The 21,604-nt window shown below is 37.9% G+C and overlaps 1 protein-coding gene across 3 annotated transcripts in view; it reads left to right on the top strand.

The window, feature by feature from the left end:
* SKAP2 (src kinase associated phosphoprotein 2) overlaps positions 1-21,604 on the top strand; it is a 121,586-nt gene that overhangs the window by 95,489 nt on the left and 4,493 nt on the right. Inside the window, exons 10-11 of one of the 3 annotated variants that reach the window (XM_082478968.1) lie at positions 7,636-7,701; positions 14,034-14,146. In XM_082478968.1, coding sequence (XP_082335094.1) covers positions 7,636-7,701; positions 14,034-14,146 — 179 coding nt within the window. Of the gene's footprint in view, positions 1-7,632; positions 7,702-14,033; positions 14,147-21,604 lie in introns of all 3 variants that reach the window. The other 2 variants (XM_082478967.1, XM_082478969.1) reach the window with 2 other exon arrangements.

The following is a 21,604-nucleotide window of genomic DNA, read 5'->3' as shown; positions in this document are numbered from 1 at the left end:
CTTTTAAACCCATGTTTTTTTAATTCATTGCCCTGGTATAGCTCACATGGATGGGTACGTGTGCGATAATGTAGGAGAAATGCAGTGTCTTTTTCACAGATGTATTTAGAAAGAGATTTTTTTCTCAAACACTTCTCCAAAATTACTAATTTCTCTCTGCTACTTCACTCATTATCCTTTGTAGCGAAAGTTATATGATCCAAACAACGTTCTTCTGCACAAGACTAGAAAATTGCAGCCTTAAACTGTTTTATATTTGCCTCTAGTGGGACTGGGATTTTTTTTTTTTTTTGTATAATTCAGTCTTTAGTTTAGCAAATGATGTAACCCCAAAATGCCTTTTGTTAGTAAGGGAATGTTGTATCTGCTTTTTGGTTTTGATTAAGCCAAACCATAACATATGCTTAGATTCACTGGGTGGTGTCACAGGAAGGTTGTTTTAAGAGAGAATTTTTTTTTCTCCAGAAAGTGGCTGAGTGACATTCCAGGACACCAATGTGACTTCCTTTCCTTCTCACCTCCTTTTCCTGTGGCATTGATCCTGAGTTAATTTATAACAAAATCCTCTAATCTTTTCTGTGAGGATGATGAGGTAACTTTTCCAAGATCTTCTCAGTAGGAGGCAGTGCTTCACCTCTAGCTGAGATGGCTGGTTTGGTTATTCAGACTGCTTACACAATTGGAAGTAATGGTGCTGCACAGTAGCACCTTTTCAAGATACAAGAACTTCAGTTGAGGTGGAAAAAACCTGCAGGATTTCTTGAGGAATTCAGGAAACCTCACATCTGGAGACTTGGCAAGATCTGGACAAAACTGAGTCATTTGAGCTAATCCTGTTCTATAAAGTCATTAGCTTCAGCTGTCTTATACATGAACTATTAAAATGCACAGGCCTTTATAAACTGCTGCTGAATAGCTTACTATGGAGTACCAAAAGCAGCCAAATTTTGTTTCCTAGAAACTTGATTGAACTTTCAGAGTTAGAGCAGGGTGTTAGACTAAGCAATTTCCACAGGTCCTTTCTATCCCAAAGTATGTCACGATTGTAGCTTTTTCACATTGCACAGCCAATGCTATTTATTCGAGGCCATTGGGGGGTCAGTACATTGTCAAGAGTAATAACAGACTTCTGATACTGTCCACTGGTAGGACAGAGCAGTCCATATACTCAACCTTGCTGACTCTGGAATTTAAATAATGGTTGTTATAAGAGCTGATTAAAACACGCAATTAAGTATTAGTTGGCGGTCCCATCCAGTTTATCTGGTAGTATATTTGAATGAAAACTTTTGCCTCCGTAGAATAGTTTGGGTTGGAAGGGACCTTTAAAGGTCATGTAGTTCAACCTCCCCTGCAATGAGCAGGGACATCTTCAACTAGATCAGGTTGCTCAGAGCCCCGTCTAACCTGACCTTGAATGTTTCCAGGGATGGGGCATCTACCACCTCTCTGGGCAGCCTGTGTCAGTGTTTCACCACCCTCATTGTAAAAAAATTTCTTCCTTCTATCTAGTCTAAATCTTCCCTCTTTTAGTTTAAAGCCATTACGCCTTGTCCTATCGCAACAGGCCCCGCTATAAAGTTTGTCCCCACCTTTCCTGTAGGCCTCCTTTACGTATTGAAAGGCCACAATAAGGTCTCCCTGGAGCTTTCTCTTCTCCAGGCTGAACAACCCCAACTCTCTTAGCCTGTCCTCATAGGAGAGGTGCTCCATCCCTCTGATGATTTTTGTGGCCTTCCTCTTGACCCACTTCAACAGGTCCATGTCTTTCCTGTGCTGAGGGCCCCGGAGCTGGATGCAGTACCATCTTGGAATCAGAAACGGATCACCTGTGTTGGAAGGACTTGGGTCTAGGAATTGGCATGGGTTCTGTCCTCAACCAAAAAGAAAGCATCTAAGTGTGCATAATATTTTTCATTAAAATGTATTTTTATATACAACATACATAACCTGGAGATCTCTTTCTGTATTCTGCTTGAATACAATTCTGTATAGTCCATTTCCTGTTGTATTTCTGAACGTGGTGGCGACCATTTATTCAAATGCAGCTTCTGCTTATATTTTGATGTCGCCTCCTCTACAATCGGTGTGTTTAGCCTGTGTCTGGGTGACCTGTTCCTGTCTCTGTCTCTGCCTCCATTGTGGAAATAATTTTTTTTTCACTCGAGCTTGTCACGTAGGAATATAACTTCTCTGTTTGAACCGTTGGGGAATAACTACCTGACCCATAGAAGTAGGAATAAAATAATAATTGTCCTCTCTTCTATCATGGTAAGAAATTCTTATATATACTTCTCTATATAGCAACCACCTTGTTTCCCACTTCTGTCACAGTCCTGGAGGCATTTTCATCTCCAAACCATGCGCCCCCATACTGTCAGATGGAGCTTTAATAAAACAACCGTCCATCTCCCCCTCTCTGCTGCTTCCCAGATCTCACACCATGGCTAGAGAATAGCACCTTCAGCAGCCTTTCCAAACTGTTTAATTTGTTTACAGAGTGCACCAGAGTGCTACTGGGAATGCAGGGTGAAGTGTCAAGAAGTTGTGTGTAAATCTTCCGGTAATCTGTCATGTCCAGGAGGAACTGGGGGAAAAGGGACAGATCTGTGGGAATATCAGAGGATTATCAAAGCTAGAGTTTTGCTTCTTGGATTTGGAGATCTCTCCCTACAGAGTGGGTGGATCTGGAGTCTAAAGAAGAGTCCAGAAAGGAAAGTCCTTGCCATTATAAGTACACAGACCAAGTCAAATAAGCCTGGACTAAGCAACATGTGGAGGATGTCTGGGATATCAAGCTGCTTAAGGTAAAACCCCACAAGAGTTTGGGTGAAGTGTATAGGCATGTACAGCTGTGTATATAGTGGGAATACTGCAGAGGACCCCCCTCCCAACGGCTGGGGAGTACTGTCCTCAGGTAAGGCGCTTTGCTGGCCCTGCATAAAACAGGGTGTTAATTCTTATTCTTTTGACCCCAGATGGTCTGTAGCCCTCACTACTAATGCTAGCAGAAGGTGTCAGTTTGGCCAAATTATAAAAATGATTTTGTTCTTAAATTTTGTGTCTTTATTGCTCCTTGTTTGGAATTATCAAATGTTTCTTGAAACAGATAATCTTGTTTGTAAAAAAACAAACAAACAAAAAAACCCCAACAAAAAACAAAAAACCCCCAAGAACAACAACAAAAAACCCCCAAACCCCCAAACAAACAAAACCACAAAAAAACCCAAAACCAGTTTTTGCTAATTTTTTCAAAAAAATACATAGCTGGATTGATTTATGTTTCTTATTAGAGTAATAACCCATCTGTTATGCGGTTAGGTCAATTCATAAAATTATAAATCTGGGAGAGAAAAGGTCTTGACTCTTTCCCACGGTAAGCATTTATTCATGTTTGAAAGTTCTTGTTTACATTATTTGGTAGCAAAGAAAGCATTGTGGAGGAGTAATACTCTTGGTGTTTTACTTTTTCTTGCTCAAAGCAGTATAGACCCATGATGTTCAGTGTCAGCAGAGTTCTTCATGTACACACCTTTCTGTTTGCATGTGTCTGTCATCCCTGCTGAGTACAATACAAAAGACACTGTGATTTTTAAAAAATTGATTACTTAATAGTACAAGTGTTTTTGTGGGGTCTGTCTTACAAGACCTGTTTGTATGCTTATAACCTTCTGACACCACAGTGAGATTTCAAATTAAGATGTATTCATGTGCATTACAAGCGTGTGATTGCTTGTATCATTATGAAATAGATGAAAAATTAGTACATTGCAGTATTTTTTATCTGAACTGATCAAAACATCTTCCAGTGATTTTTCTAACAATATGTGATTTGAATATCAACTTCACTTGTTATAGAGTTACATGCTGCAGCCGAGAGGCATGTAAATACAAGCTGCTTATTTGCAAGAAGCTTCCAGATTTGCAATATGATTGCTATGGAAACCACACAATGAAAACCATATAACCATCTGTGTGATTTGGTAGATTTTGCTGCATAGCTGAGCTGGTTTTGTTTACTGTTATTAAACTGTTGAATAGAATATATTAACCCACAAAGTGGGATTATCCAAGGTATAAACTAGTATTGTGCAATGACAATGTGTCAGAGACTAGAAGATACTAGAACACCAATTAATAGTGGCATTAAATTAGAGTCTAATGTAAGAAGATGGTTAAGTAATGTGTTAGTAGAGGAAACTGCTAAGTTTATGCATATTTATTATGGAGATACCACATTCTATTGAAGGAATACACTATTCAAGCCAAACTCTTATCCATTTCATGCTCAAGTAGTCTAATTCTGCACCCCCCACCCTCCCTACTCCCCTTAAGAAAAAGAAATAAGAAGAAAAATAATCAATGGATTCAGCCAGTGTAGAATTCATTGCTCACTTTTTAAATTGTGTGGATGGTAGAATCATCTGTGATTGGGTGGTGATTTTTCTGTTCTTTCTTCAGACTGCAAATTAAATAAATAAATTATTTTCAACAGCTTTCATGGACTAACTGAAAAAGCCCTTAACAGATAGAGTTAGTTCCTTGTTGCATTGTCAACACAGGAATTTTGTAGGTTTTTTGCCATTAGAGTCTCTGAGTACCAGTGGCGTATGGAAAATAACCTGTACCTCAAAGGTTCTTTGGATCTACAGTTCTGGAAGACTTCACTGGTTTGATTAGTCTCATTTTGATATAGTGAGAAGGTGGAGAAGAATATTTTTTTTCACTGCAGTGGTGGTGATGGTAGGAAGAAGAGTTCCAGAGGAAACGTTGTACCAGATTATTTTAAAGGTCTACATGACTCCTCTTACACGCTATCTTAATAATACAGAAGGACTTCTGTATTTTTTATTTTGTTTTTTCATCTTTTGACTGTATTCCATGTTGCAACACAAATTTTAGTATATTGCATCTGACTCTAGCTGTAATTCCTGGGGTCATTGGGGTTGCTGCATTTAAAGGACATCATCTCCCGCACAGAGTTACTGCTTCAGGACGTAATACCAGAAAACACTAGTAAGAACTGTAGGTTCTTTTTTACCACCCTAAGCCAAGCCTATTACATCTGCTCTACTGTGAGCATGACTGCATTAGTAAGTAGCGTGGACCATTTGCAACAGATTCATAAAGCACAAGCTTGTGCCGAGGACCTGATGTTTGCACTGTGCATGTTTCAGAAGGGTTTTCCTGTAGAGTCACTTTAGTCTGGTTCCATGGACTGAATGCCCATTAGCAGCCGGACCATGTTCAGTGTGCTCTGGAGTGCCTCTTCCAGTCTAACTGCACCTGAAAGTTTGTTCTGTCTGTGACAACTCTGTAGTGTAAAGCAAAGTGTGATAAGTGGGGATGGTTGGGATCAAAACCAGTATGCTAATATGGACGGCCTTTGAATTTGGGACCTTTTCAGTATTCAAAGAATATTGGTTCAGACATTTTTCTCATCTTCAGATACGGATCTGGTGAATTCTTACATCTAGGAAATACATTTTTTAGGAAGGGGAATGCATATGTTCCAAATTTTTCCATTAAACCACAATGCAATCTACATGTATTCAACGGTACCTTAGGAAAAAAATCTCTTCAAACCTCCTTTGCTGTTTTACTTTGTTTGAAACACCCTCTACTAAAGTCAGTCCTCAGTTTAAGCTAGTCTGATGACCACAACAGTGATAGAGTTAAAATCCACAGTACATTTAATACATCAATTGATGTAGGTCCAAGCATTCAGTAACATGTAATATCAACATTTATTTAATCAAGGTATAATATTCTCTGTGTTGGATGAAATTAGGTTGTTCTGGGAAATATGAGCAATCCTAGAAAGTGTGTCTGACAATGGGATAATACTACCTGTGCATAGTGTAATAGTGGTAGGGAAGCCACAGAATGACAGTGCCTCCTAGTGCTCCACACAGCACATAGGGATGTATTTTTGCCATTTATGCTCCAAATGCGAGTGCTTAAAATAAACAAATGAGTGTACTTGGAAATGTGCAATGAGTGTTATGACAAGTGGGGTAACACATTTGAATCCAGTAAATAGTTTAGTGTTCTGTGTTGTACCACAGCTTCAGATTTTCCCCATTCTATTGTTTTTTTTTTTTTTCTTTTTTTTTTTTTTTCTTGGCTTAAATAATAGTATCTATTCATCTCAACCAGATTTTTAGCTAGTCAAGAGCCAGAGAGCAAAAATGCTCTCTGGCTTAGTAGGGCAGAATTTCAAAGCTCTTTGTAGAGTGAGTCTCATGATGTAATTGTAATATTTGTAGGACTGCGAATATAGGTTAGCAGCAATTATGCATACTCATTTCAGCAGGTCTACTCTTGTGCTTTAAACATCTGCTTCAATGTTTGCAGGAACAGTCTTGTGGATAGATTAAACTTTTACAAGGCTAAAACTCCTTTGAACTGTTGATGTAAAATTCACTTTGTCAAAGTAGATAGGCAATTACATAAAAGTTGCACGATAAGGAACATTTTAAGAGCTGTGAGTTCTGTATCTGTTGTCTGTCATTAATAAAATATCAAAATTAGTTGCTGAAATGGGTGCCTTAAGAAGAAGCATGAATATCTGTATAAGATGTGATGAGTAGCAAAGCCAAATAGTTTAAATGTATTAAAAGTCCAGTTCTTGTTTGAGAAGTGGATTTATGAATATACTGTTTCCTCATTCAGTACAGCAGCTTTGTCAGTTTTGATATACTGTAAAGGCCAAGATAAATCTGTTTCTACTTTCTTATGAACCTAAAGAAAGAATACAGCTAAAAATCCTCAGAGTTTGTTCCCTTTTTTGCTTCATCAACAGAATTGTTGACTGTGAAACGTGAGGAGCAGATCTTATGTCCCTGTACTGAGTGGAGTGTGGATTTACTGAAGTGAGGGTGTGGGCATGAGAGAGTTCCCCGTCTGTGCGGGACAAGGAGTATGGAGCACATCTTTCGAAATTGCCTGTGGGGATTTCAGAGTGATGCAGGCCTGCTAGCCAGAAAACATGCTTCAGAGCTGATCGCTGCCAGGCTTTCTCTTTTCTTGTCTCCCAAACTTGCGCTAAGTTATTTGATACAGTCTGGCTTGCTTAAAACCATGGTCAGGCACAGCAGGCAGGAGCACTGAATGCACGGCATCTGTAGTGGCCGTGTTCCCATCATGCAGGTGTCCAGCTAGTGTGCGTCTGTGACGGTGTTGAAGGTAAGATGTCCTCTGCCTTCTCTGCATACATCTCTTAAGAACTTCTGAATTCTTGCATGGCCTGGGGATACTTTTTCAATCCTCGGTTTCCTTTTCTTCGTCCTGGCAAGAGATGCACATAGCAGAATTAGGATCCTCATTCTGATTGTCTCAGAATGACTGAGAAACAGCAGAACTGCAGCTCTATATTACCACATTCAGAGCAGAGTGAAAAGGGAAACAGATGTTCACGATTGAGATTTTTGAAAGAAAGCTCTTGGAGTGTTTGGATGGGTGGGGGAAACCACAGAAATAACAACGTTCCAACTTCTGTACAAATGCAAAATAGTAAACAGGGCTTATGGTCTGGAAATGTAGAGTGTGGCTTTCAGAATGATGTGGGCTGTAATTCCTGTCAGCTGAAGCGTCCCTTCAGAGTTTCATTTGCAGTTATGTGTTTTGCAGAAGAACGTGTTCCTTCAAAGGCTGAAGTGCCAAGAAAACCGAGCCAGAAGAAAGTTACCACTGTTTCAGGTAATTAAAATCTTTCCTCTTTATTTTGTGTATGCCCTTTCTTTTTACCTTCATTTTCCTGTCTTTTCCCTTTGCTGTTTTAAAATAATGTTTTTATAGCTCTGTAAAGCTGTCTTTTTCACCTGGGTATTTGATGGCAGCAAAACTGCTTAGCACCACTTAGGATGCATGAAAACCACTTGAGAAGGATTTATAAAGTAAGCCAATTTATACAAGGTATTCCTTCCTGAATTACTTTGTAATGACTCAATTAGCTTTCATTTCTGCACAAAGGAGATTTAGTTGCATAAATTAGCTTATCATCATTGAGGAAGTGTCACTGCTAAAGGACAGTTTATAGATACAACATGCAGTTGCTGTCAAACCTATAAGAATGTAATATAGACATCTGTGTATACTTTGTGCTTGAGCAGAACAGACTTCTGCCATTCAGAGACTAACAGGGGACAACAAGTTGCCCAAGGGACTGGCAATGTAGACATCTCTGAAAAGGTCAACTTGACACAGGCTCTGACAATCGACCCAAAGCTCTGTCTTCTTTGATAAAAATCAGATAAACTTAAGACCACTAATTGATCTGCAGCCTGTTTAAATGTTGGCCATGCATATCTTCATTGCATATGATTACCACAGAAAGCAAATGAATTGGGTAAGAAATGCCAGAGTCCAGTGACAGCAGCATAAAAATTGGAAAAGGACACAAATGCCCAGAAAGGCTGTGAAGGATATTCTCTCAGCTTTAGCTTGGCAAGCTGCCCTTGTGCTAATTATCTCTGGGACTGGAAAAATAACTGCAAACACCATGTAAAGTCACATGGCCAGACAACTTTTCTTGACAGAAAGGTATTTCCAGTTATGCTTAAAAACAAGATATATATGTGCTTCAAGGGCACAGACCTTTAGATAAACTATTGGTGATTTGACACAGCAAGTAGAGAAGACTTGCTTCTTATCAGACCTTACACCTTTTTGAGGTCTGCTGCATTGTAACTGTGACCTGCACTGACATGCAATCTGGCTCTCCTTCCCCCAGCGTACATAATACACATAATTCTTTCAAGGCTGTCAAGGAAAGGGTGGGCAAGAAGAGTTCCTTTAGGAAGTCGCTCTGCAGTGTTCTTCCTGTTGCAACATGTGGAGAGGAAACAGAGGCCTGATTTCCTGACCCGTACAGGAAAGCAGGAACAGGTTGCTGTGAGGAGTTTTGGGTTGCTTTTCTTGGAAAGGAAACAAGAGCCAAGTCATCAGATGCTGTTAGCATTGTGCTCTGCTGAAAACATGTGTAAAACAACATGACTCACTACAGTCTTAATATTTAGTACTCATTTAGACATTACTGTAATTATAAGAGTGTTTTGTCATAATGGAGCGTGGGGTCAATCCAATTATAAAGTTGCCAACAGCATTTTTTTTTTCACTAATGTGTCTTCTTGAAGTTCTGAATGGTCTTACTTTTAAGAAGTCAAAACCTTAGCACTTCATTTCTGAAAAGTTTCGACTGCTATGAGAACAGCCTTATCAGTCTTACCTAGTATTTGTGTAATGTCCTTGAGAATACCATAACAGTTCTCCCCAGATATCGGATTCATTTCAAGCACTAATTTTCTGATCTGATCTTACTTAGTTAACTATTTAACACTGGAAATTTGTTTGACTTTTAGGGCTGAGTTGACGTGAGTATTTCTGATAGGTGTCACATCATAAACATCTAACCCGACTCAACAGTATTTCATGATTTTCCACACAAACAGCGCATACGTTCTTAAATTTAATTTATTGCCTAGCTTTACTAAACCTGAATTTCATAGAAAATATTCAGCAAATTGCCTATGAGCTCAGCCTGATAAGTGCAAAAAACCTTTCTTTTTTCCTACTCTTTTCTTACCCTAACTTATCTCTACTTCAGTTAATGTGCAGACTTGGGTTCTGTTTATTCCTTGATACTGACTGTTGATAATGGATAGCTTTACATTAATTGCTAGTGACCTAATTATTAAAAAATACCAAAGCATTGAGGAGTTTCAGTTATATAATATGGCTTGCTGGGTCTTTTTTGCTACCACTATCTACCCATTATCATTTCCACAATCACTGTTTCAGTAAGTGTCATGTTCTGTGCTGTCTCAGTGTAAATACCTTGATTTTAGAGTAACTAAGGAACAACAGGAGAAGGGAAGTGAGAAAGATTATACTGAACAGATTGGGCCAGATTAGAAGTTGAGTCCAAATAAAGACAGTATAATTATTTTGCCCTTATTTCATAATTTTTCTGGCATGTGGGAAAAAGGGCAAGTAAATTAGTTACAGGCATTCTTTGCAGTTTAGGACATCATCAGAACAAATAACTGCGTTCTTTAACAGGGTATTTCTCATCTGGGCATTGAGACTCAACACTGAGAGTCTAAATCACTTGCGTAAGACAGAGTCATTCTGGTAGTGTTAATTTTGAACTTCACCTGTCTTTCCATCTTCAAGCCTTCAGTATGGTAAATATCAAGCACTTCATTGCCAAAAGGAGATATAGGAATGTTCCAGAAGTTCACCTCTTTCAAATATTAAGTAGCCCAGACTAGTAATCTTCAAATCTGATGCTATAAACTTTTGAAGAATCTGATCAAGAGGCGAGGGATATGAAACAGAATGGCAAGCTTGTGCTCAGAAATGGCAAGTGCCAGAATTGGCACAAGGGAGGGGGCAGGAATGGAGGAGCCTGCAGTTTGATTGTCTTAGGCTGCAATGGGACAGCACGCTTAAATCCCTCTGAAATGTGTACTCTTAATCTGTTTTTCTGGGTTTTGTTTTTTCTGTCTAATTGAGGCTGTTAGAATAGTCTTATATTTTTTCCCCTTGAGTAATCCATGGGCATTCTTAAGATTTAAACAGTCTACGCTATTTGAAGTGTATGCTTGAGTGATATGCTTGTCAGGTTTTTTTACCTGGACTGTTCACCTTTCTTTCTTCAAGCATGTATTGTCAGGTGCCAGTATTTTTCAGTGAAGTAAGGAGTCTGACCCTGCTGGCAGGAGGGCTGAGAGCTGTTGCTGTTTGATCTGTCAAACAAATTCTGAAATGTTTTCATCAGTATATTGGACAAAAATATCTTGTTCCTATTACTGTTACTGGAAAAACAGAGATGGCAGAAGAAAACCACGAGGAATTCTTTGTGGAAGAGTTTTGGAAACTATTGTATAGTTGTTCATCCAGATTGCTATCCTGGAATGAAAGAAGTATTTCCTGGAGAAACAACCTATCCAAAATACTGTTCAGCCATTTCTTGTGATTGGTAATATTAAAAGCAGTGGGTAAGTAAAACCCAAACTGCTTTCTACCCTCTGCTACGCATTTTAATTTTTTTTAATCTTATTTCATTCATATTTATGGCCTAAGTAACCATGCCTTTGAAATACAACAGACTTTAGTCTGGCAATTATGTCATCATAGTATTTTTAAGGCACAAAACATTTCACAGTGTATAAGGTAGAGTGTAATTGTGACAGAGTAATGCCAGCAAATCAATACCTTTTTGAATTTGAACTCTAATGGGCACATAAGTTCTTGATGCTAAATCCACCAGCTGTTTCCAGGTATTACATGTGTTTAAGAAGCTCGTATAATTTGATTTCCATATAAACACCAAATTCCTTTACCCAGGTCTCCTTGTTTTGTTTTATTCAGTTCTTCAGAGGCAGTCAAATGAAATTTGGCAGGGTCCTCTCTAACTAAGAGGGGCTGAAGTAAGAAGGAATGGCCTTGCGTTTTGCAGAGGTTTTTTCAGCTTTTTTTTTGGTTCTAATTCTGTGTTTGTGATGCACTGTGAATCATTTTATGGATCATTTTCTCCTTTAGATGGTTCTGAAGTTAAAGTTACAATTGGCTTTTATGCGTGTATAGTTGCATTTGAAAAATTTGGAGAAACTTGAGCTGGTGGGTGTGAGAGGGGATTTCGAATGTGAGATTAAAACTTGGTGGAAGACCAGCATAGTTGTTCAGAAACTTACACTGGCCCTTTCTCTCCCTATTTTTCATTTGTGTGCTCCTGGTATATTGTTATATGGTTTTCCAAGAAATGTGGCTTTCTGATTTAAGCAACTCTGATGTTGAATTCACCAATGAGGGCACAGAGTCTTTGGGCAACGTCTTCACTGTTGCAATAAGCTTATTTTAAAATGCGTCTTTTCCAGTGTTGTCATGTTATTAGTTGATTTGCTTTCCCACTTTAAGTCTTAAATAATTTGCTTATGATGAACATATAGACATGTCTCACCCGCTGTGGGATCTCTTCTGTTGCTGATGTTCCCCATGTAACTCCCATTAGCGTTAACAAGAGTTACTTCAGGCACATAAAGGTAAGAACAGTCCGCAAAGTAATAAAAGTCAGTGAGAAAAGTCATGATTCATTTCAGTGCAATTCTAAAGAAATAAAAGTCCTGATTAATGTATTTTAAACCAAACCAATAAGACAACCGCTGAAAGATCTGAAAGGTGAGATATACCGAAATAGTTCTTTTAGATTTTCTTCTCACGTGGGCTTACCTTATCTTTTACAAGATAGAGCTGGGAACTGTGATCAGTGCAGTACCAAAATACTAAGGAGAGATTCTGATTTAATATTTATCACAAATTAAGTTGGCACTAACCTGTGTTACGCTTTATAATCGTCTAATGCTAAATTGGTGAATAATGAGTTGACACATAGGAAAGCCCAAAATTGGGAGGTGCAACATTTCAAACTGATTCCGCCTTCCTCTTGTAAAATGCATAGACAGATTAATTTCAATAACCAGATCTCTTATTTCTGAACGGTCGGGAGTTTTTATATATGTATATATTGCCGCTTTTGGTGTGCTGACGTAAGAACGTGTGCACTGGTAGTCGGAACGCCCCCTAGTGCTATATAGCAAGTGGTAGTTACTAATTACCAGTTTATGAAAAATTAAACAGTGGTTAACTTGCACAGCAGCTTTGAAATTCAAGGTTGTGAATATTTAGCCTTATGACAGTATTGCCATCAAAACAGGATAGCACAGAACACAGACTGAAATGAATAAACAGAAAAACTCTTCTTGCTCTTACAGAGAGTATTAAAATTAAAATCTAAGTATTTGTCAAAATAGGGAAAACCACAAGTTGAATACTGCTGTATTTCTTTATGGCGTGACACTTTCTCTCGCTTGATACTTGATATTTGAGCAGGAATTTTTCAGTAATAAAGTGAACCAATCATGATTAAATTGTAAACTATAAATAATGGCGTAGAGTGCTAACGACATGCAAATGTAACTGGTATATGTTGGAATAACCAGCAAGCCTGCTGTTCAAGGATCATATAACAAAACTAAGATGACAGCCTTGATCCCGCCAGTTCAGTGATATTTATGTTATCAGAATTAGAAGATAGCTTTCCAGTGATGTAAATTATTAGTACGTATACATTCTGTCTGGTTAGTGTATACATAATGTAACTGGTCATCTTAGTGGTATTGCTTACATTCTTTTTGCATTAACTCATCACACTCCATTCTCACGGAATTAAAAACAGGAAATAGTTTGCAGTGTAACAGAAGCACCCAGTGTATTTAACCGTGTGTAAGCGCTGTGTTTCAATAGATGTACTCTGTATTGTAAGTGCATGACAAAGCATTTATTACTGCGTTATTGCCGTATTACAGAGCAAAGAGTGCTAAATAATCAATCAGTTAATGGTCTGTATGGCAGCTTGAACACAGCACATCCATTGTGCTTGTGTTGTGAGAGGGATGAGTTTATGACTGTAGTGTAGTTGCATGTTTAGCCAGAGCTTAATGTCCTAAACTGGAGCTGACACAAATATTTTTAAAATGCAGCTTCAGCAACAGTTTCCAAGTTCTCCAATATTTCAGAAGGAACAATCAAAGATTATCTCAAAGGTTCTCAGAGAAGTTACTTCGTTTTGTTGGAACAGAAGAGGGAGAGGGAGCATATCACAAAATACTTACTTTGGCTTCCTTTCACAGATTATTATTAATTATATTCTAGCAATTTTGCCAGTTTCAAGTCAAGATACAAATATGGCTTGCTGGAAGTATATGAGTAGAGGAAAACTAGCTGCTTTAAGTTGCAGCTGGAAAATGCTTTGAAAACCTGTGGCTACGTGTCTTTAAGTGATAGAACTTGCCAGTGAGGGCACATTAAACTTGTTTTCCGCTTGCTTTTGTGGTATGAAGGAGCTGTTTCTACAAAGAGGAGTAAGAAACGTGTGCTAATAAATTGCTTTGTAGTATCTGGAGATGTAAAGAGTAACTTTAGTCCCTCAATCTTTATCCTTTTGTAATTAGATGCCGTTTTCTTTGCAGATAGCAAAAATACCGATTACGCCAATTTCTATCAAGGTTTGTGGGACTGCACGGGAGATGTACCTGATGAGTTGACATTTAAACGTGGTGATGTTATCTACATTCTCAGCAAGGTACGGGATGCTACTGGGGCTACGTAGTTGTAAAAAGAGAGCCATGGCAGAAGGGCACATTCCCACAGTTCTATGGGGGGAAATTGGCACTCCCTTTCAGATCCTTTGTTTGCAATCAGATATTCGCTGCAATTACTTATTTTGTCAAATGACCTATAATCACATTTAAAACATAGCCCTATAACAGGAATTAACTTGAAAGCATGTTTATTTACTTGTTAAATCTTGGCTACCATTTGTTAACTGATTTAACAGGAGACAATGTGCTTTCTGCTTGTAAAAGTTAACCTTGTAGAATTTTAAATTATCTTGTATGTTATGTTTTTGTTTCCTGTTTTATATTCCTGACGGTGCTGATTCTGACTTTTTGAGCATCTTGCTACGGAAGATGGTTTGTTTTCTTGAACTATGCTTTCATCTTTGTATGTATATTGTAATTGTTCTGACAGCTCAGAATCCAAATTTGTTTGCTCTGACAGATTTGGACAATTTTTAATTTACTGCTTTCCTATTTGCAAAGCAAACAATAAACATAATTCCTCTCATCTAAAGTGTTGATAAGCACTATAAGCATGATTTTTTTTTTCTAATTTAATGTTGGTTAATTTTCTTATTTTTCCTTAACCACCCCTCTCTCCCCCCAAAAATGCAAAATCTTTCCTAAAATATATATCTCATGGTCTGTTGAAGTCTACTTCTGAACAATTCATCAAAGGCAATTTCTCGTTTCCCCACATATGAGAAAAAAGCTGAGCTTTTCAAGTTCTTATTGAAAAAAAAACACCTTTTAAAATATATGTAGAATATATAGCTCAGATGTAATTGCCATTAGGTACAATTAATGCCAAATGTAGTGCAGGTCATTAAAATATACAAGTAGGTGCGTGAAAGCTAAAGGCATCTGTTTGTCTTAGTTTCAAACTTTTCAGTTTTGTCACAATTGCTTTAAATCTTCTGTGATAACTTTAACTGCAATGTTTCTGGATAATAAATGTAACAGCTTCTGTTTAAATAAATTTAAGATTTATGGATAGAAAGATAGTTCTATATAAAAACATAGAAGATATATTACAAATGGTAATGTGACCGTGTATGTCTTTTGAAGTATTTCATTGTCACTTAAACTAATAACTGCATTGCATTACTAAAGGCAAAATAACACTCTTAGATTCGGCAGACTTTCAAGCGGTTATACAGCACTGAAGAATGGTACTAATTTAAAATAACCACCTCTTTCCCCTCTCCCTCCCCCAAAAAAGCCCATGAACAAACGGATCCCAGTGTACGAGTTTTGCCTCTTTGTGGGTTGTGCTGTTCCGGTATGGTATGGGGACTACAAAAATCTTGATCTTCAGCTTGTAGGTGAAAAAATAATTTGCTACTCCTTCCCCAAAAGAGTGGGAAATTTAATTTAAAAAATGGAGCAGAATAGAAAAACAGTAGCTTAAGCTGTCCTCTGTATATCAACTGTCTTGTGGTCATGCCATGATTAATCCGTAATCGGTCCTTGAAACAGGCTTGCTGCTTCTGCAGATATATAGAGCCTCTCTCTTTGGGAATGATTTCTACTCCAAAATACAGCCTAGAAAATTCAGCCCCGTTTCACTTAAAGATTGTTACAGCTTTTTCGGAAAAATGAGTGCTGGCCACTACTGTCAGCTCTGAATTTAGGGTCCTTGGAGGGGAAAGTGCTAGAGAATTATCCATCTTAACACTCCACTTGATTCAGTTTCAAGGTCTGATCATTTACGAGCTTTTTGTCTGGTAAGTGAAAATATAACCAAAGGAAAAGTGAACCTAACCATCCTGAAGTGGGTCAAGACTTTTCTTAAAAAATATTTCCTAATCCACTGTATTAATACTTGGATTTTGTGGCAGTCGGCAGGAATCCTTGGCAATTTTTTTATTTTTTCACACCATCTAGTGGTTGAAAATGAGAGATGCAGGTACTGACAGGAGGCAATGTGTATGGATCCAAAATGGTGTCATAAATTCAGCTTCAGCTTGAACCTAGCTATGGCTTTATTGCCTTTCTATCATATGTCAGCCAGGTATCAGCATTACTCTTGAAAAATCACATTTTGCTGATGAGGAAGTAAATACGGGTATAGCAGTACTATAGTGGGAAGGGTGAAGCATTAACAAAATATCGAGCATATTTGTGCAACATGTAATAGTTCTTTGTTTTACTTTGAAATATAAATGGCATAGCTTCCTCGGACGAATGTGATAAGATAGATGTTTGTCTCTCTCAGCAGTAGCTATGCCAAAGCAATATATTTATACCTGCTTTTCACATACCTTTATAGAAATTAAGGCAAAAGTGACTATTTTGTTTTCAAGAATTTAGATCTTTAGTACAACAGAAGTTATTATCAACTAGTTTAGCAAATTTGGGCATTGATATAATTTAAATAAAGCAAGAGGAGCAATATGTTACACATAAGTTTCTAGGTGAATGCCTTTCAGAAGAATGAGCAAGGTGTCAGTTTGGCAACGTTCACTTCCTAAAATAGCTAAGCATTATGCAAAGACAAATCCCCCATAATTTGCTTTAAACTGAACATCAAAATTCAGTGTTGCAAATAAAAAAAAAATCATGCAAATCATGCTCACACTCTGATAATACAAATACCTATGCCCAACTACTGTAAATACTGTAGAAAAGCATGTTTTCCTTGTTTTAGCGGTGCATTCCAAACTGTTTTAGCTATTATCTAAATATTTATGCCCGTTGTGGCTTTTGTGTGGCAGCAGCCCTATGGGCTCTTACAAAAAAATCCCCAAACATTTTTCTAGGCTTTTCTACCTTTGAGAGTTTCCTTCAAAAGTTGAGTTTTTAGTCTGAGCAAAATTAACAGAACTGTTGCAATAGTACTTGTTAGCTTTTGCTTATTTAAAAAAATAGTTAATTTTTCAGTTTAACTAATGAATGTATCTGTACAGATAAACTCATCCTATTATAATTTGGATTTATAATATTCCTGAATATTCAAGTGTCTTTTATAACATAGGCTACGAATCCTCTGAACTTTCAGAAAATCATATGCCCCCTCCTGCTATGCAGTAGAAAACATTTTATAGCTCTACTGATAGAGAGACTCATTAATAAGATTTCTTAGTTAATATTGACTTTTAAGTTAATATTGACTATTAGAAATGCAATACTTAGGCATCCTGTATTATAAAAGGATGATTGCTCTTAACTCCTGCTCATTTATGGGCTTGCCTTTGCTTTCAAGACCATATGATAAATGGGGAAACAAACCCTGAGATAACAATCCTTTTTATAAATCTTCCATAGCTCTTACTCAAGAAATCAATTTCCAGAAACAAAGACAACTGTGAGTGGAGGTAGCCCTATTTTTTTTTTTTAAGTTTGGTGTGCACAATTTATGCAAGTGCAACACTTGCAGTATTTGTTTGCTTTAGGTGCATGTTTTGTGTTGGGAAATGCCATGGTTTCATCAGCCAAATGCAAGTAATAATGGAAATTTACTTAGATGTTAGCAGGCTTAGTAGCAGATGTTAGCTTAGTAGAATTACTGACATTTCTTAACTTTTAAGCTAATTTAATTCCCTTCTCATTTATATTTATATTTGCATTAAAACAACAAATAATACTGGAAAATCAGAAATTATATCTCAAACTGGAATTCTCCTTCCCTGTTATTATTTCAGTACATGCCAATGCAATATGCTGCTGCTCACTCTGGTATTTATGATTCATGGAAATCTCATCTATGACTTAACCCTTTGGTCTCAAATTTTTCATGAAAGTAGAGTGTTAACCTGGTATCTAGATTACCCTTTATTCAGTGGTTGTACATGGCCAGTGTGGCAGATTTTTGTTCTTTCAATACAAGAAATGTCTATTAAAATGCTCACATCTCAACCTGTATTTTTTGCTTAGTGAAAAGCCAAACAAAGACATTTCCATAGCTCAGATTACTGCTTATGAAATAAAGTGAAACTTAACAGCGCAGCTGTTTCATGATCAGTGTGAGCTTTTTGTACATTATCTGTATAATCTTCATAAAATTTATTTATTCAGTATTTTTCAAAAAGAGGTGAAAGGCATACTAAAATCTTGAGTGGTGTTTTTTAGCGTGTGTTTTTTTTTTTTTTGGTTTTTTTTTTTTTGGTTAGGCCGTTTTCTGACTGATCATACCGAGATCCATATTAACAGTAATTTCTCTCTCCATGACCGTACTGCCTATGTCTACCTTAGCAAACAGGGAGTACCAATAGGAGCAGATTTGCAGAGTGAAACGCATAGTCCTGAGGCGCCGGCATCCACACCGCGCGTTTTCAAAGGGGTTTGATGTCCGAAGAGGTCTGGCCGGGTTTTGTGGAATGAGAACACATTAGTGGTTGGAATATGTTCAAGTGCCTCTTCCATTTTACTTTCATCTGAAAGAACTGTAGCGTGTGTGCTCTGAGACTGATGGCTCTGCAAAGGGAGCCAAGGCAGGGAAAGCGAGAGCACTGGGAGATTCACGTCAGCGGGACGCTTGTGATCCAAACGAAAATGCAATACTAAGTTGCACATTTCCGTCTTCTGGCTTGTTTAGGCAAATTCCTTATAGTAAAAAAAAAAAAAAAAGAAAAAAAAAAAAAGAAAAAAGATAGATGGCCAAACATAAGAGCAAAGGCCTTTAACTGGAAGGTGCAGTCACTGCAAAGTGACTCTAGCTATCTTGGTTTGCATACTGGTAATGTGTAAGCATTTACCTACCTGAGTTGAAAAAATTTTGGCATTGTGTTATCTAATGGAAACTGAAATGGTCCTTCTGTCATTCCAGGGTGTTTTCAGGCGCCAGTTTTGGTTCAGACTACAGTCTGCTTACTGTGATTTGTATTGGAACTCTTAAATTGGTGTCTATTTTGTCTCATGTCATTGCAGGAAATAAAAGCTAATAATGCAACCATACAATAAATCTGAGGCTTATATTCTTAAAGATGACCGTTTTATTGCTGTCTTAAAACAACTCTACTACCTGTGAAGAAGTCTCATTCAGTTACCTAAAACATTTGTCATTTTCTGCTTTTTAGAGAAAATGCTGTTCTGTGCCAAAAATGCTCCCTGGTTGATAGTGTATCATTCAGCAATTACACCAAGGGAAGTTCTAAAATTTTTTAGCTGGTCTGAATCTCCTGGATGAATTAGAGGTGTTTTAAAATATTATCTTGCCAAAATTGCCCCCGAGAATGTTCTTTGAAAAAAATTTCTCCCTGCTTCCCACACATCTTTAGCTTGATAGGAGAGGCTACTTATTTTAAGCCCAAACAAGGCTATAGATACCTTATGCTTTTCAGTTTTAAAGTTTGCAGATCTTCAGCCTGTAAGTTAATATTACTGGAAGAGAGCAGGAGAAATATCTTGAATTCACACACTTCAGTTGTGTTTTTTTAAAAATACAACTCAATTTTTTTCTTCAAGGCATTGAAACACAATGATGATTTTCAGCAACTCTTTTCAAAAAACAAAACAAATTAAAAAGCCCACCCCACAGACACAAAAACCCCATACCATATGTATTGAACAATAGGGACTAATTGCCCAAGGACCAGATGTTCTCAACTTTTGCTGAAGTCAGTAGAAGTTAATATGGTGCAAAGCATCTGGAGATCCTCATTTACGCAGAGGATCTGTTCTAAAGGTAGAGACGGATTTGGAAATCCCCTTGCATGTAAAAATTTTTCTCTTCTTGCATATCTTCTATATAGTACAAAAATCTTGGATTTAAAAGGTAACAGTAAAAAACAGGTATTGTATTTCTACCTACTGTGTTTTCCCCAAGTGCAAAAACTTTTATGATGAGCGTCTCATGGAGTCATGGGTACATACACATTGGTGGGATGGGGACGAGGAGAAGCATCTGCTCACGGTGTGTTCAGTTGAGAGCATTTAAGGAGCCTGTAAACCCTGATGGGATTTCTCCCCCCCCCCCCCCATTATAGCACGCTGTATGGAGAGTGTTTTGCCAGCATGTTAAATGTAAAGTCATAACCCGTTCCTTGCTGCCCTGTGAAATTACTTCACTTTGGTGAATAAATTTCTGCTGGGGGGAGGGGAAGAAAATCCACTCTATGACAGTGAAAACACAGAAGTAGCTTAGAAAGCATTAAGTCGTTTGTTGAGGCATTGGTTTCGTGTTATTTGGCATAATATATTCCCCTGCCCCGGTGCTTGTCTCCCGGGGGTGGCGGTGGCCCCTTCCTCCCCCCGTCCCTGCCCAGCATCGCCCGGTGTGGCACATGTGCTCCCCGTCACATGGCAGAGCGCCGGCCGCACACTTGTGCATTCTCTTCATGGCAGGGCGGCTGGGTCTGGCCCTGCCCCCCTCTCCTATCCCTCTCTTTGCCTTGGAGCAATTCATTTTGCAGTTATTGAATTTCTTCGGAGAGTTATTTTCATACAGCGAGCATCACAGCACCTCTGGATCTTGATAGCATTTCTACATAAGGAGAAAGAAGCTTTGTGTTAGTAATTACCTAACATTGTCAGGAGCTGACTGCAGGCCTCTTTCTAGTGATAACAGAATAACCACATAATGTAGCTTTATAGCACATGATTAATAGAAAATAATTACACATCCTACAAAGGGATGCAATATTTCTTATAAATTGACTACAATGGTTTCCTGTAGATTAAAGGACTCTTCATTATTTTATCAGTCCTTCTGAAGTATAGTCGCTCGCCTACGTTAGCGGTGATGTTAAGAGCTGAATGCAGTGAGGGATACCAGATGGTAAACCCAGTGGTACCTGAGATCTGAAGCTGACGCTTGCAAAAGCACCGTGCTTCCCGACTCTTAAAAATTCACATAAAACTCCTAACTGTATTCATGTCCTTCTGCGTATTAATCATTATTTCCCACAAATGTGGGGTTTGGACTTTTATTCTACACATCTTAAGCAGCAGTAATAGACATATGGACCTTACAACAGCAGTGTATTAATTAAATTATATTGCTGTGAAGGAGTTTATGTGATAACGTTGATAGAAACAATACGTCAATTTGGATTTTATATGTGACTTCAAGAAAGGACTGGGGGGCGCTGCTTATCTGCCCGACTAGTAAGCGCTCTTTTGTGGTACTGAGGACAGAAAGGAGTGGTTAGGAGTTTGAAGAGAAATGTCTGTACTTAAATCAGTTTAAAAGGGAGCGCTATCTAATTATTCTAAAACCTGAGATTAAAGTTTTATATTCTTGGTAGCCAGGTATCTGCATTATATTTTTGTTCAGACTTCTATAGACTGCAGATAGTTTAATTGGGATTCATGTTGCTCTTGAGACCCATGCAAAGAATAGTAATGTAAAGTAAAAGCTTCTGTGTTGCAATATTGTCTGTATGGTATAATGGTTGCAGTGAATCCTTAAATTAGTTTACTAGTCTGTTACATCAACATTCATTTCATCTTCTCGCTTAGCTTCATGCCAGAGCAGTAAG

This window comes from Vanellus vanellus (assembly GCF_965231255.1).
Source record: "Vanellus vanellus genome assembly, chromosome: 2".
Lineage (NCBI taxonomy): Eukaryota > Metazoa > Chordata > Aves > Charadriiformes > Charadriidae > Vanellus > Vanellus vanellus.
Note: the sequence above shows the minus strand (reverse complement) of the source record. Positions and strands in the feature narration are given on the sequence as shown.